General features: G+C 31.2%; 1 protein-coding gene across 1 annotated transcript; it reads left to right on the top strand.

The window, feature by feature from the left end:
• Positions 1-11,266: 11,266 nt before the first annotated feature.
• LOC124839176 (uncharacterized) lies at positions 11,267-15,186 on the top strand. The gene is made up of 3 exons (XM_047314918.2): positions 11,267-11,740; positions 12,545-13,637; positions 14,684-15,186. Exons 1-3 carry the CDS (start codon positions 11,397-11,399, stop codon positions 14,972-14,974), a joined length of 1,728 nt encoding a protein of 575 aa, XP_047170874.2. The 5' UTR covers positions 11,267-11,396; the 3' UTR covers positions 14,975-15,186.
• Positions 15,187-16,156: the final 970 nt, after the last annotated feature.

Raw genomic sequence — 16,156 nt, 5'->3', positions numbered from 1 at the left:
AGAAACCAAATACAATAATACTTCTCGGACACTAATAGAATCGAACGTTATTTTCCAAGTGAGCCAATTTAATTAACTAACTCTTGAGAGTTCAAACCGAACACCGTAAAGCCTAGGTCGAGTACTAAGACTCTAGGCCGAAACCAATTAAGACAGATACTATAGGACATCAAATAATAGTACTTGACGGAATCATATGAAGAAATCGAACGTCAATAAATACTTAGCTTCTTAATGAGTTAAACATCAAGGAAACCGAATGTCAGTTGAAGACCAAGCACTGTAGAGAGTGAACGCTATTGAGTTTGGACGAACGCTCTTATTATAAAGATAGATCTCGGAAATGAGAACGAGTGTCTAGTGTAAGACCGAGCACTACTTAGTACGAGCGTTTGGTGTAAGACCGAGCACTACTTAACTTATAGAATAAAGATTTGATAAATATAAGATATCATTTAACTAATGTTCAAGAACGAACGAAATATACAAATACATACATATATATATATATATATATATATATATATATATATATATATATATATATATATATATATATATAGTTTATAATCAAATACCAAGTAACGAATATCCTTGGTTGAACGCTTAAGCATAAATATTACAAAACGAAACGAAGACGCTAGTCTTCAACTAGAATTCTCTCCAAATGAAAGAATCCAGTTCCAACCGAGTCCACAAGAAAACTGAACACTATATCGAACGAGCGCTGGTCTAATACCAAACACTTATTAAGAACGAACGCTTGTATAATTGAATGGTCAATACTGACTCTCCACAACATCCCTACCCATTTCATGGCTTTCATTAATCATCAATACTTTTAAATAACATACCATATTTCATCATCAACCAAATCATCAAACACAATATCATTCCAGTTTCTCATCTCTTATATTCATATACTCATACAGTCAACAATGCAGTAACAACCATTTTTCATATTCATTCAGAAATCAACGAACATGCATCCATTCAAAGTAAGAAACTAAATCAAATTATATAAGCTTCCCTTACCTCTAAGCGTGACCGAACGTTCACACATGCAGAATAGGGTTCACCTATACTAGAGGCCTTAGCGTTCTATAGTCACGCCTTAAAAACTAAACCAAACAGAAATCCAGAAACTCTCAGAACAAGATGATTGACTCATGCAACCCATAAACTAGGTTGCAACCCATAAACTAGGTTTGCATGTACCAGGAAATCACACAGCTAAGGTAGAGATGAACTTACCAGCTCAGAATCGAAAACCGATCTGTTCAAACGAACGCCCTCGACGCCGGGAATGTTCAGGTGTGGTCTGTTTTGATGATCGGAGGAAGAAAAGAGTAAGATTTCGTAAAGAGAAAATAAATAAATCTTAGAGAGAAGGAGGAGAAAATGGAGTTCAGAACTTTGGGGAAGAAGGGTGCATGCAGAAGTGACGTGAACTTTTGAAAACTCAGAATTTTACTCCTTCCGTCATTAGCAAACGTCCAACCTCCTGCTGCCACCTGTTTTCTACTCTCTGATTTCCAGCTCTCTTCCTTGACATTTGGCTTCCACTCAAATGGGCTTTTTAGTGGTTTTAAATGGGTTCTGACAATGTGACTTCTTTTTTTTGTTTCACAAATTATTTCCTATAAGGAGAGGAGGCAACAATAAAAAGTTTAAGAAAAATAGATTTTTTTTTTTCAATTGAGTAATTTTGTGATGATGTAATCACCTATCAAAACGGGTCACCTCTAACCCGACCCGACCCATCACGGATTAGTCACTTATATTATGTTCGTTTGAATAGATTTACTGTTGAGAAAGAATAACACAGATGGATTTGCATTGATTGTTCGTGTTTAGATGGGCATATTTGAGAGGAATTATGAGCGCTGATTTGCGAATCTCTTCCATTTTCAATTTCGCTGATGAGCGACGATTTACGATGATTTCATTTGATTTTACTTCATCAGCGACGATTTACGATGATTTCATTTGATTTTACTTTATTATCCTTGTTTCTTTCCTTTCCTACTATTTTTGTACCTCACTTCAAAGAAACATACTGTTCTTATTCCTCACCATGTCTGCAATGCTTATTGGAACTATGTAAGTCAAAATAAATAAAAAAAATAGGTAAAAAGAAAAAGGAAATGGGATAAGAACCAATTATAGGTTCAGTTAGATAAATGAGGGGTGACTTACCCCCCTTTATTATATTCTTTTTATTACTTTTACTTTCTTTTACTTTTATTTTTACTAATAATAATTATAATAATATAATAAGATGTTTTAAGATGTATTTTTCAATTTGAAAAAAATAGAACAATTGAAATTTAAAACATATTTTGACAAAACATAAAGTAATAATAATAATGATAAAATAATAATAATAATAACACAATTTTTTCAATGTTAAAAATTAATTTTTATTTTTTTCTAACTTTTACAATTATATATAATATTAACAATTACAATTTTATATTACTTTTACTACTAAGGGTATTTTGATAATCTTTCATTTCTATTAATTTAACCATTTTTTTATTTGTCACATCGGTCAAATACTACACTAATTTTCACAAACTTTACTTCCAAATTCACTCTCACTCACCTCCAAATCCACTCAAACAAACAACATTTAATTCACTCTCAAATCCCCTATCCATTCCACTCACTTTCCCCAAAATCATCTCCTCCAAGAATCCAACTCATTTGTTAGCGAGTTAGAAAAATTTGAACCTGATCTAACCCATCACGGGTTGATGGGTAAACGGGTTGGCTCATTGACTCATTTAATTACAATTTTTTTTAAATAAAAAAAATTACAAACTTTCTATAATTTAAATCTAAACAAATTTCACTTTGGTATTTAATTAATTTTGAAAATAAGGAACTTAAATAATTTTTTCAAGCAAAAACAAAATAATAAATATTTTTTTATAAAATTAAAATTAAATTTTAATAAAATAAAATTAGGTAGGTGGGTTGGTGGACCAACCCGGCTCACCACGGGTTCAACCCGCATGAGCCGGGTTGAAATCTGACCCGCATAAAAAAATACAATTTTTTAAACCCAACCCGACTTGAACCCGTGGTGGACCGGATTAGCCCGCGGTTTGCAACCCATTTTGACAGCTTTATAATTACCTAACTTTTATTTTGTTTCCTATTGAAAATTATAACTTTACTTCACTTTTATCTCATTTATTTTTAATTTTGTGTTGGACTAAGAATTTCAATAATTCATAGAAATTAAACTGTATAATATTTTAATTATCTATTATTTATTTTTTATTTTTTTAAATATTTCATTTAAACAATGTAATTAAAAAATTTTACATTTTAATTTTTCATTTGAATAAAATAATTGAGTTTCTCTTTTAACTCCATAACGGATGATAAGTTCATAAATTTAAATTATAATGATAACTAAAATATATTTGATATGGCTTAAGTAAAATTTTAAACAAAATTTTAATTAAACTTTTAGTTATGGATAAATTCATATATAATTTACTTATAATGTTAAGAGTAACGTTCTAAAATTTTTAGTCCTTATATTATTATTTAGTGATAAACACAATTTATAAATTATTTATAACAAAACTTAAAAGTAGAGCTCATTCAAACGTAATAGAAACATTTCTCTTTATAAAAGTTATGATATATATCATTATTTAAGATTCTTACTACTCTATAAAGTTATTTTATTCTTTATTATCATTTTCTCTCTGTTTTTTATTAGATACGTTACAATTTCCCTACCAACCAAAATTTTCACTCTCAAAATTTGTGTTACAATAACAAACATCAAAACTTAATTCTCTTATCCCTTTCTTCATGTTTTTAGGTAAAATCACTATATACAAGATCTCACACTTGTGAATAGTGTAATTCTCTTAAAACATGGTTACCAACAAAATTATTCTAAAGGTTTTTTTTTGTTTGATCTTTATAAGAGTTTCACGTACTTGAAGACATTTGCAACTTTTATTTAATAATTTTTAACTTTTTCCATAGTCTGTTGTATTAACTTTAGTTCAATCATCACACTTGCATAAGAGTATCATAAAGGTGTTTCACATATCTTTCTATATAATACTTCCTAAAGACCAATATTTATGCTTAACAATCATTGTAAACAGATCATACTATGAGTAAAATTTCAATTCTACATTCCACAAAGTTAGATAGTTCTCTCTAATTGTTTATCAACCTATAAATGATTGATCACACTGAATAATCGAGTAACATCGTTATATTTATTTTAATGATTTTTTGTGTTTTATTTCATTATACTTTACTTGCACTCAAACTTTTTTATGTCTGTTAAAAAATATTTTAACAATAAATAAAAGAATAAAGTGTAGAAGTATATGGATTTCAAATTTTAATAAATAGTAATAATTACATAAACCTTAAAATAAAATATCAAATAGTAATCATATCAACACTTAAAATTGAAAGTGATAGTTAAATATTCATAAAAATAAAAAACATTAAAAAAAGTTAAAAATAAGTAAATGTTTGTTCTATATAAATTATCTAATTTGGTATATATGTGATTTATTATAATGCATTCAAAAGAAACTAAAAATATATATGTGATTAATATATTATAATAATAGAGAAAATATTATAAACATAAAAGTTAATAAATATTATAAACATAAAAGTTTAATAAATATCAAATAATCGAAACAATTGTAAAAGAAATGATAAAAAATGGCATGATCTATTTTTTTCGTGGGTTTGCATGGAGTAAACTGAGACTCTTCAAGGTTGAAAATGAAGTTTGGGATAACTTGATCATTGGGCAATATAAATTTTTATTTATAATTAATAATATTTAACATTATGAAATATCTTATTTTTGTATGTGACTTATATTTTTAGACTAGTAATGATCAAATACTTCATCACTATCTGAGTGAACCTTTTACATATTATGTGTCTCTTTTGGATATTATTGAAATGATGATATTTGAATTTTGATGTATTTATCTAAACATGTAATTTAATAGAGTGTAAGAATTAATTCATTTGATGTTTATTTCATCTAATTCATTTCAACTTATCTCTTAACTTACTTAATTTTGTGGTTATATTTTATTGCATTGTGATTAATGTAAGGCTTCAATTCAAACTTATTCTTTTTCGTATAAAAGCTAGCAAAGTGTCAATATAGTACTAAAGTGCAAGCTCACGTGAGTGGTAGTAAGTTGATCATGTACACTAGTGTATTATGAGACCGTATTAAATCAGGCACGTTGGTTCAACATGTTTGATCATATGGAAGTATATAGTGACAAATTTATTGCAAGGAAATTTTCTCCCTAAAAGTAAATGATTTTTTCTTACTTTGAACAATCAATGTTAGACTTCCATCATCTTGTATTGTTCCAAAGTGTACAACAGTTCCTTGTGTTACATATTTTGTACTACTATGATGAACTCGTTTGAGTTTTTTTCACAAGTCTCAAAGTCATAAAGCGGAGGTACTTGTACAATGAGCTTAATATGACGAAGATCATAATCACATATGCAAATTGGTTAATTTTTTGCAATCTAAAGTATCAATGTCAAAAACTATAATTTTCTATTATCTTTATAGATGTGGATTGTAAGACCCGTATAAATAAAATGATTTCTTACCTTAAGTATTTTATTTGGTGGTATTAAATAATAAATTGTGATGAGAATCAATGTTGAGAAATATTTAAGGAAGGGAAGAAAATTAAATTAATATTGGTTTCATATTAATTTTCGAAAAAGTTTAAAAGAGTGTTTAAGTATAATTGTTTGCGTTATTATATCAATGGATGGAGTTTGGTCTAGTGGTTGATGTGAGTGTGTATGGAGGGTGTGTGTGCTTGGTCTCAAGTTCAAACCTAGAGATTTTGGAGACCAAGAGGAGTGAAAACTTGTTATCTAGTCAGGAAAGAAACCTATTATATCAGCGGATGGAGTTTGGTCTAGTGGTTGATGTGAGTGTGTATGGACGGTGTGTGTGCTTGGTCTCAAGTTCAAACCCTTCGAAGACCAAAAAGGTTCCTAGCTCTTTTTAATTTCCACCTTGGCATGTGGGTCCCACGGCTATTCCAAATAGAAAATTCAGGTAGAAAACAACAAGGTTACTTGGATCCCTTAACTTTTATGTCTAGTGAGGAAAGAAACCTAAGAGCCTTTGGAAGCTAGCTTGGAATATAGGTAAGGGATTTAACTTGGGATATAACATAGTGTATGATGGGTAGAAGGTAACAATATAATGTTGTTGCATGCTTTCTTCCTTGTGTGTTGGGATTAAAGTTAACCTGTTGAAGCATGTACTTTCTTTTTGGTTGTAAGTTTTATGAGTTTTTGGGTATAACACGCAGAAGCTAAAAATGAACTTTTGCGATTTTCCCAGATTTATTTGAGACCCTTCCCAAAGTCAAAAATAGTCGTATGAGTAGTCAAATTAAAGATATATGAGTCTAGTTTCCAACAAATCAAGAATCAACTCAATTGGAGTTCGGTAGAGAGAGTAATGAGCAAAATGGTCATCAAAGGTCAAAGCAAAGCATACTAGAGCGTGATTAAACTTCCAATTTTAATAATTTTACTGTAGCTAGCCCTGTAGTCCAAAAATTTTGAGTGTTGTGTCCAAAGAAAGATATTTGAGTCTAATTTCCAACAAATCAAGAATCAACTCAATTGGAGTTCGGTAGAGAGAGTAATGAGCAAAATGGTCATCAAAGGTCAAAGCAAAGCATACCAGAGCGTGATTAAACTTCCAATTTTAATAATTTTACTGCAGCTAGCCCTGTAGTCCAAAAATTTCGATTTTTGTATCCAAAGAAAGATATTTGAGTCTAGTTTCCAACAAATCAAGAATCAACTCAATTGGAGTTCGGTAGAGAGAATGATGAGCAAAATAATCATCAAAGGTCAAAGCAAAGCATACCAGAGCGTGATTAAACTTCCAATTTTAATAACTTTACTGCAGCTAGCCCTGTAGTCCCAAAATTTCGAGTGTTGTGTCCAAAGAAAGATATTTGAGTCTAGTTTTCAACAAATCAAGAATCAACTCAATTGGAGTTCGGTAGAGAGAGTAATGAGCAAAATAGTCATCAAAGGTCAAAGTTGAGAATACCAGAGCAAGATTAAATTTCTGATTTTAATAATTTTACTGCAACTAGCCCTGTTGTCCAAAAAGAAATCAACTCATTTGGAGTTATGTACAAAGATTTATGAGTAAAATAACAAGCAAAGGTCAGTGTGGACAGCGTTCAATTTTAGTCGTTGGGAGCACTTATCTACACTCTTTGACCAAGAGTGTGGGTAAGAGGGTATTGAGAATTCTCTTCCATTGTTGGAAGAGGAAAGAATGAATTATGAGAATGAGAGGAGTGTGTTTAGAGAAAAAAAAGGGATGTATTAGAATTATGTTTTTCTTTGATGTTGGGTATTAATTAAAAAGTGGGGGTGCACTAGAAATGGTTCTAGTTGATTGAAGTGTGAATTAGTAATTTTAAAGGGGTGCGGCAGTAGGATAAATAATTAAATTAAGTTATTTAATTATTTGTTAGTCAATGAATTTAGTTGACTTTATATATGATGGTGATGGTTGTGATGGTAAAATTGTGAGAGCAAGCGTTCTGTCATTTCCTTAGAATTTTTGTCGAATCGATGGTGTTCGTATTGCGATACGATAGTGTGTTGAGTCTCTGCGGAGACTGAGGTACGAGTGTCACCCTTTCCTCGTACACGGCGACTAGAGAGGGTTGGATGTCTCGCCCAATGACTTCGGCTTGTGTGAGTATAGTTCTCGGTGGGTGCGCCTAACCGAAGTTTTTACTCGTAATTCCTTGAGGAGTCGGGGAGATAGGTCTGAAGTTGCGATGGAAGACGGCTCGAATCGCCCTGTTTTGCGAAACAGGTTTGGTACGACAAAATTCAAGGAAACAACAGAAGCTCGTGTAAATGATTGAGTCGTGAGTTTAATACTGTGATGTATTGTAATATTGTGACTTTGATAGTATGAGTGGTGATGATCTGAGTTATGAGTTGAATATTGCGTTGTGGTGATGATCTTAGTTCCGCGATGTTAATTTAAAAAAAAAACTGGCGTAAAATTTTGGATTTTGTTATTTTCTAGTGGCACTCCGTAAGGGGTGTTACATGGATTGTGACCAACAAACAATATTGAGCTCTGTGGTTAGACCACACATCCAAGTATACAATGTTAAGAATGAAGGAAGTTTCAATATCAATGAGAGACTCCTACATTATGTCCTTATTAATACACTGACTCCTCAAGTCACGAACTTTGTTAAATTACTCTAGGAAAACATTTTTACGTCGTAGGCCTGAAACATAATGTTTTGGTTAATAGACTGCATCACATTATGCAACACATGACGAAATGCAGGTACAATCTCATGCATGTTCCATATATTCCATTTTGATAACACAGATAATGACTTACTTAAAGGTAGATTTTACTTATGAGTCTTGCATCTTCATTAGTTGCTTACATTACTTTTGTCATAAAATGTTGAGCAAATTGAATGTTGCAAATGTGAACAACATATAACAACATGAAAGGGTAGACCACTAAGATGAAGATGATAATAATGAAAATCCTACAATTCCCATCCACAATGTGACTAATAATGGACCACAAAGCCTTCTCTAACATTAGTTGGTCTAGCATGAAGGAGTCCCTTGTGATGTTGAGACATTATCACAAACGTTGGAGGGTGTTCAAAACATCCAAAAACATATTAAATGAATGGAAAATGATTTGATTAATTTGAGTTTAGCTATCAAGTTTTAACAGGTCCATTGCATATGCATTGTCTCTAATAATAAATTTACGAACTTTAAAACTTTTTTGAATAAATTATTATCATTTTTTTTTACTTCATTTTATTTCAATAATTAATATGTTTTCAAATTTATAATTTCTTTAAATTAAAAGTCACATTTTTAAAAGAATTATTTTAATAAAAATGTATCATTCAAACTTAATTTAAATTATGTGTTATCATTCTTTTATCTTGTAATATTATATTTACCTATATGATCATCATTTATTTTATTTCTAGTTTATAATTTTTTTTATTTTTATGTTTTCATATTCTTTTATCTTATTCTTATAAATAAAATGTTAGTATTGAGACATTCTTGTAACAAGAAAAAGCAAGAAAAAAGTATCACAAAGGAGGTCAAAGATGTCTATGTTAATGATACACAGTCGTAGAGTGTCGTTGTCTATTAGATATCACCATTTGAAAATCACATAATAAAATTAAGTTTAGAATGAAAATATAATACTATCAACGTTAAGAAAAAATCTAGATTTGTAGAAATCTAGTTAAATATAAGAATACAAGTGAAAACAAAATTTTACGAAAATGAAGATAAAATATTGAAACTCACCATTCCAACCTTTTTTATCCGATAATAAGTAGATTATTGAATAAATCACATGAAAAAATACATTTAGTTATACTTTGTAAATTGATTATCTAAAAATAACTATTGTGTATTATTTCTATACAATAGTTACAAAATTGGTTTTTTCACCAAACTAGGCATATTTGCCTTTAATATTACCAAAATGGACAGATTCAACCGAAATTACGAAAATGGGGAAATTGTGGGGGTCCAAACGACTTCAATTGAAAAAGTCGTGTCCCCTGCACGACTTCACACTGTTCATTTGACCAGTGTTGAAGTCGTGCACTCCAAAAACGACTTCGGGGTGCTGTAATCGATTACCAAACACTGTAATCGATTACCACAACTTTTTTTCGTTAAAAATAATAAAAGTATTGAAGTTGTACCGGGGGTCACGACTTTAATATGAGAAGTCGTACACCCTCCACACACTTTTATCTTTTTTTTTAATTTTTAATTTCTTTATTAATTAAAATGATTTATAATTAATAAATAATATTTTTAAATATATTTAAAATAATATAAATTATATCTAATTAATATTTAAAAATTATATTTCATTATAATTTAATTTTATGAATTTTAATTATTATATTATACCTTTTTCTGAATTATAATTAATTAATAAATTTTTTTATTATAAACTATTTAAAATAATAAAAAATTTTAAAAGTTGAAAACGTTTGGGGGTTCACCACTTCTTTACTTAAAGTCGTGCACCCCTTCACACTTTTATTTCTTTAGTTTTTTATTATTTAAAAAGATTTATAAGTTTTATATAATATATTTAAATGTATATAAAACATTTTAAATTATACATAATCAATAATTAAATTTTTTTAATATTATTAAATAAATATATTTTATGGTTTTATTTATTTTTGTAATTAAATTAATTTTTTATAAAAGATATTTCAATTAAATAATTTCTAACCATAATTATTGTGATTACATAAATAAAAATGTATAAACTTATTATATTTCATCATAAATTATTTTTTATTATAATTAATTATAAAAATAGTTAATTAATTAAATAGTTAATATTTAGTATTTTTATTAATTAAATAGTTTATAGTGAAAAAAATTATTAATTAATTATAATTTGTTAAAAGATATTCTACAATCATAAAAATTCAAAAAAATAAATTATAATAAAATATAATTATTTTTAAATTTTAATTACATAATTAAAATAATTATAGTTATAAATTATTTAACTAAAATTATTTTATAAAAAATTTAATTTAATTACAAAAATAATTAAAATTATAAAATTCATTTATTTAATAATATTAAAAAAATATAATTATTAATTAGATATAATTTTAATTATACTAAATACATTAAAAATATTATTTACAAATTATAAATGATTTTAATTAATAAAAATATTAGAAAATATAAAAAATAAGAATGAGAGGGGGTGCACGACTTCAATAAGAGAAGTCCCTTAATTTTTTATGAAAAATGACTTTGTAATCGATTACAAGTCTCTGGTAATCGATTACCATGTTCTAAAGTCGTTTTTGGGTTGCACGACTTCAACACTGAACAAATGAACAATGTGAAATCGTGTTGGGGGCACAACTCCTTCATTTGAAGTGGTTTTGGCCCCACGACTTCACTTTAGGTCAAAATTTGTCCATTTTAGTAATATTGAAAACATATTTACCTACTGATGCAAAAACCTACAAAATTATATATTTTTTGAAATTTTATTATTTTAATATTTTTAATATCATCCTTAAAAAATTATATCATCACCTTGATAAAGTAATGGAAATTCAAATGCTCTCTCTCTCTGCGGAACAATAGAAAAACAAAAAGCACAGGTATTTTCTTCTTCCTCCCTTTCCCACTGTAAGAACAAAAACATGGTCACTCTCACAGACTCCAAAGCGTGAACCTTCTGAATCCTCTTTCTCTCATCATTTTTCCTTCGAACTTCAATGGCTGCAGCGATGGAGTGCTGGTCGCGCCGCACCACCAGTGACGAGGACGACGCATTCCTCACCGCACATTCCTCGCAACCCCGAGACTCTTCTTCTTCGTCTTCCCCCTCTTCCTCTCTCGTCCACAAGAAGCTCCTCAAACTCACGCGCAACGTCTCCGAGGCTCTTTCCTCCCTCAGAAACTCCCTTACCACTATGAATGATTCTTCCAAACCCGACGCACCTCGCAACCTTGTGTGGACGGCCGTCGTGCGCAATCTCAGCCACATATACCCCGGGACCCATCTCCCTGAGAAGCTTGTCTGCAACATTCGCAAGCACTATGACTCCCTGCCTCTCAGGTTCGGATCCCAACCTCAGTTTGCTCGTTTGCATCGGTTGCAACTAATGGGTTTGTGAATGAATGTCAATGTGAAGAGTGAAGATTCAGTTGCACTTTTTTGGTGTGCTTAAGGTCACCTAGTACGGTGGCGTTTTTTTTTGGGACATGCATTAAATTAATGTTTTTGGCGCTATTCTTAAATCCGAACTGGAGTTTTATTTCGTAATAAAGGTTTTCATTGCATTAAAGATCAACTCAGATTACAGGGGTGAAACTTGTATTCTGGTGGGAGTACAACATGAAATACATTTATGAAGTGTTTGTAAGTTTTGTTCTTTTTTTCTTTTGGGAATGGGATTTACTTCTTTTTTAATTTTGGAAGCTCTAAAGTTTCCAACTTAGAGGTGATCCAGTATGAATGTGCGTGTTGATGCTAATTTCCTTGTTTTTAAGGTCACCTCAGTTGGACGCTCAACGATTTTATTTTTGTGTTTTTTCCTATGGGAGATGGGTTTTGCTTCTGCTGTGTTAGAAGTTGTGTTCTAATCTGAATGTGAATGCGGAGAAATTATTGTATGGTCGATCTCTATGTCACACCCCACCGAGGTTTTCTATTGATGAAAAAAATTTAATAATACTAGTTGACCATCATTTGGAAATTGATACTGTTGGTCTCAAATCATGTAATAATTTTCATGAATGTGAATCCGAAGGTTTAGTAGCACTGTGTTTGGCAATCACTTCCTTCGGTGATGGATTTTGCTCTTTTTTTTAATTATAAAATTCTAGAGTTTGTGTTATTTATTTATTTTGTTTTTGGCAGTTATTCTCAGGCAGGGTTTGATGTGAAAGATGTGTTTCTTCACATGAAGCTGATGGAGCAAGCTTTGGAAGATGAGCAGGCTGCGATTTTGATTCAAGAGGAGGGTGATGGTGAGATTCAACTTCAGGGGTCTTTGTTCAAGTTGACATTCGCTTGCAACTCTCCTATTTCATGGCCCGCAATGTCAAGAGCGTTGGATGGTTACTCCATTTGCTGCAAGAAGATTCAGATATTTGAGAAGAAAGGATTCACCCTTGGGATTGTGCTTCTTCTTGTACTGTCAAGTGGTCAGCATGATAAGTTGGTCAGGACCCAGGTTGAAAATGCTCTCAAGATATCCATGAAGAGGCCTAAAGCCAGCGGTGTGAAGCTTCCCTTTGGTCTTTGTGGATGTCAAGAAGAGAACACCAAAGGGAGAGGACATGGAGAGATCGAGGAAGATGGTGGTGATGCATGTTGTGGAAATGGGTTTGATAATTTGAGCCAAAAGTTTCAGCTTCAGGTGCCATTACCTAGTTCATCTTTTCTTGTAGTGGTAGATGAATGGCAGACTATTCAATCAGGTGGGAATGATAATGAAAAATGGTTGTTGAACTCAGATCGTCTTGAGTTTGCAGAACAGATTGGGCCCAATTCGTATAAGGGGATGTACATGGGAAGAAAAGTTGGCATCGAGAAGCTTAGAGGGTGTGATAAAGGGAACTCTTACGAGTTTGAGCTCAGGAAAGACCTGCTGGCATTGATGACCTGTGGTCATAGAAATATTATGCAATTTTTTGGTGTTTGTGTGGATGACAACTATGGGTTATGTGTATTGACAAAACTTGTGGAAGGTGGATCTGTTCACGACTTAATGTTAAAGAATAAGAAGCTTTCGAGCAAGGATGTTGTAAGAATTGCAGTTGATGTGGCTGAGGGGATGAAGTTTATGAATGATCACGGTGTTGCATACAGAGACCTTAATACGCAGAAGATTGTTTTGGATAAGCATGGGAATGCTTTCTTGGGTGATATGGGTATTGTCACTGCTTGCGAGAGTGTTGGAGAGGCAATGGAGTATGAAACTGATGGTTATCGGTGGCTAGCACCAGAGGTTTGTCCCTATCAAACTCCTTTCAAGTTAGAAATGTAATCACTAAAATTATGAAAAATATGTCAGGTCATTAGGCTGCATAATGTTTTCGAATTCTGTATTTGCATCAAATTTAGGAAATGTGTTTTTGGCTTTTAAGTTGTTGATCCAGATCATGCTTTAACATGTCATGATTTGTTTTTAAATAACTCTCTTACTCTAGCACTGTGTATAGAAATCAGATTTAGTTGTAAGATTCAATTGTAACCAGCATTTCAAAGAAAAATAATTTTTGTGGTTGCAATGTCTGATAGCAGCTTTTCTTAATATATGTTAGTATCATCTTTTATGTGTCTGAGGTTGGATCAAGTTGTTATGTGATTTTTTTTTCTCTTTTTAACACCATAGCTGGTTGTTTTGTTTATTGTCATTTAAGCTTGTTTAAACTAAAGTTCTAATTCATGTGTTTGAGCTCATCTATAGCAGCATAAAGTAACAATCTGTTAGATTTATTGCTTGGAGGATGTTATTTAGGTCCATTGTATGTAAAATGCAATGCTGAACTAGACATCTAAAAACAAGATTTCATGTCACTTGTCTTGGCATCATTGTTTGAGCATGCTTAACATGGCTTAATAATTGTTGTGTACTTTCACTTTATATAGTGTATGCCATTGTTTAAACACCACTGTATATCATTAGACAAATCAGCATTGTGCTGTGTAATGCCAATTGTACCTTGATTGATTTCAAATGGAGCCCACACACCTTAAACCGTAAGCATGATCTGTCCCCCTATTGTACTTATTTTTATCCAATCGATAAGGCTGCTTGGAGCCTTTCAAGCCTTGTGTTCGGAAAGAAAATAATGAATGAAAACTATTGATTAAAATCGTTCTTTCAATGAGAAAATAACATTCTAAAGGTAAGGCTTCAATAAGAAATAAATAAAGTTCATGCACCTTGGCTTTGTCTGATTGTGATAGTGTATGAATTTTACTAAATTATTTTGTATAAATGAGAGATAACATATATGGATTTTTGTGCCCTCTTTTTTGTTGAAACAGATAATTGCTAGTGATCCAGAGAGTGTAACAGAGACATGGATGAGTAATGCTTATAGTTTTGGAATGATTATTTGGGAGATGGTAACTGGTGAGGCGGCATATTCTGCATATTCACCCGTGCAAGCAGCAGTTGGCATTGCTGCTTGTGGCCTAAGACCTGAAATCCCCAAGGACTGCCCTCAAACTCTAAAGTCTCTCATGATAAAGTGCTGGAACAACACCCCTTCAAAACGCCCTAACTTCTCTGAAATTTTGGCCATATTGCTACGACAAAACAACTACAATAGGTAAATTTATTTTTGTGTTAATAGTAATTTGATACCAAACATCCCAGTCTCAAGGGATCTTCATCTTCATAGTTCATACACAACATGAGTCCTCCACGCTTTTATATCAAAAATGAAAGGTGTAAAGTTTCCTTTTTCTTTTTCTTTTTGACAAATTTGTACCATCTGTTAATGCTACCTTTGCCATCATGAATCTACTGCTTTTTTTTCCTCTTATGATGGCAACCTGAATGATGAAAATATTACAATTCGTTTGATATTGTTTGGTTATGACTTATTAGCGTTATGACTTAATAGCGGGACAACATTCCCTGGTGAAAACTGAGATTATTCGGTAAGGAATAGAGAAATCAATTTTAGTGCCTACATCATTTTTAGGGTACTAGGATCTTTTGTTCCTTTCATGACCATCCAAAGGGTCCCATTTGATATTATGTTTCTTTAGTTGTGAAATGTCAAACACCTTGTCCCATTTTTCTTGAAATATCCAACATTTTCATTTTATGCATCAGATCGATGCAACCTATTCTCACTCTTAACTGGGCACATAGAAATTTACGCTTATCTGCTACAATTATCACATTGAAGTGAGTGATGCAAGTCTGCAACAACCACACATATCTTATCATGAACTATTCATATGTAAGACATATATACATAGAGGGAGGAACTCTACTTATATGGCATTTATTTGAATTTACATATATTAATGGAGACAACCTTTTCCATGAAAAGAAATTATCATATCAATGATGTTGGTAAAAATATCATTATATAACTCAATCTTGAGAAATGAGGTAATCGAACATATGCTGAACTTGCTTGTTGGAGTATAATAGTTAGAAAATGATGTTGTACCTTATCATTGATGTTTCTTCTTGACACTCAAGTTTTAATGGATTCATTAATAAATCATATAAAAGATTACGTTATAAATAAATCATAATTATTTACAAATTTAATATTATGTACTGGAAGAAGCACATGCTGCATGTGAATGTGATACTTATGTCAGAGATACACATTCCTTTGTTTTCTTCATTTTTTTTATTTTTTTACTGCTAACTTTAGGGTGGCTAATAAGAAAATACTATGATATTAAACCTTTTACTATTGGACTTGTGTAATATATTAATACATGCGTAAAGTGTGAACTGATACCACTCAAATTGTTATACTTTCACTT

Source organism: Vigna umbellata, chromosome 5, assembly GCF_029865625.1.
Source record: "Vigna umbellata cultivar VRB3 chromosome 5, Vumbellata_1.0, whole genome shotgun sequence".
Taxonomy (NCBI): Eukaryota; Viridiplantae; Streptophyta; class Magnoliopsida; order Fabales; family Fabaceae; genus Vigna; species Vigna umbellata.
Note: the sequence above shows the minus strand (reverse complement) of the source record. Positions and strands in the feature narration are given on the sequence as shown.

Bases quoted from the DNA above. Each gene is read 5' to 3' on its own strand.
- LOC124839176 (XM_047314918.2), top strand. From the start codon at position 11,397: ATGGCTGCAGCGATGGAGTGCTGGTCGCGCCGCACCACCAGTGACGAG. The intron at 11,741-12,544 runs GTTCGGATCCCA...TGTTTTTGGCAG, and splicing joins TATGACTCCCTGCCTCTCAG to TTATTCTCAGGCAGGGTTTG. The intron at 13,638-14,683 runs GTTTGTCCCTAT...TTGTTGAAACAG, and splicing joins ATCGGTGGCTAGCACCAGAG to ATAATTGCTAGTGATCCAGA.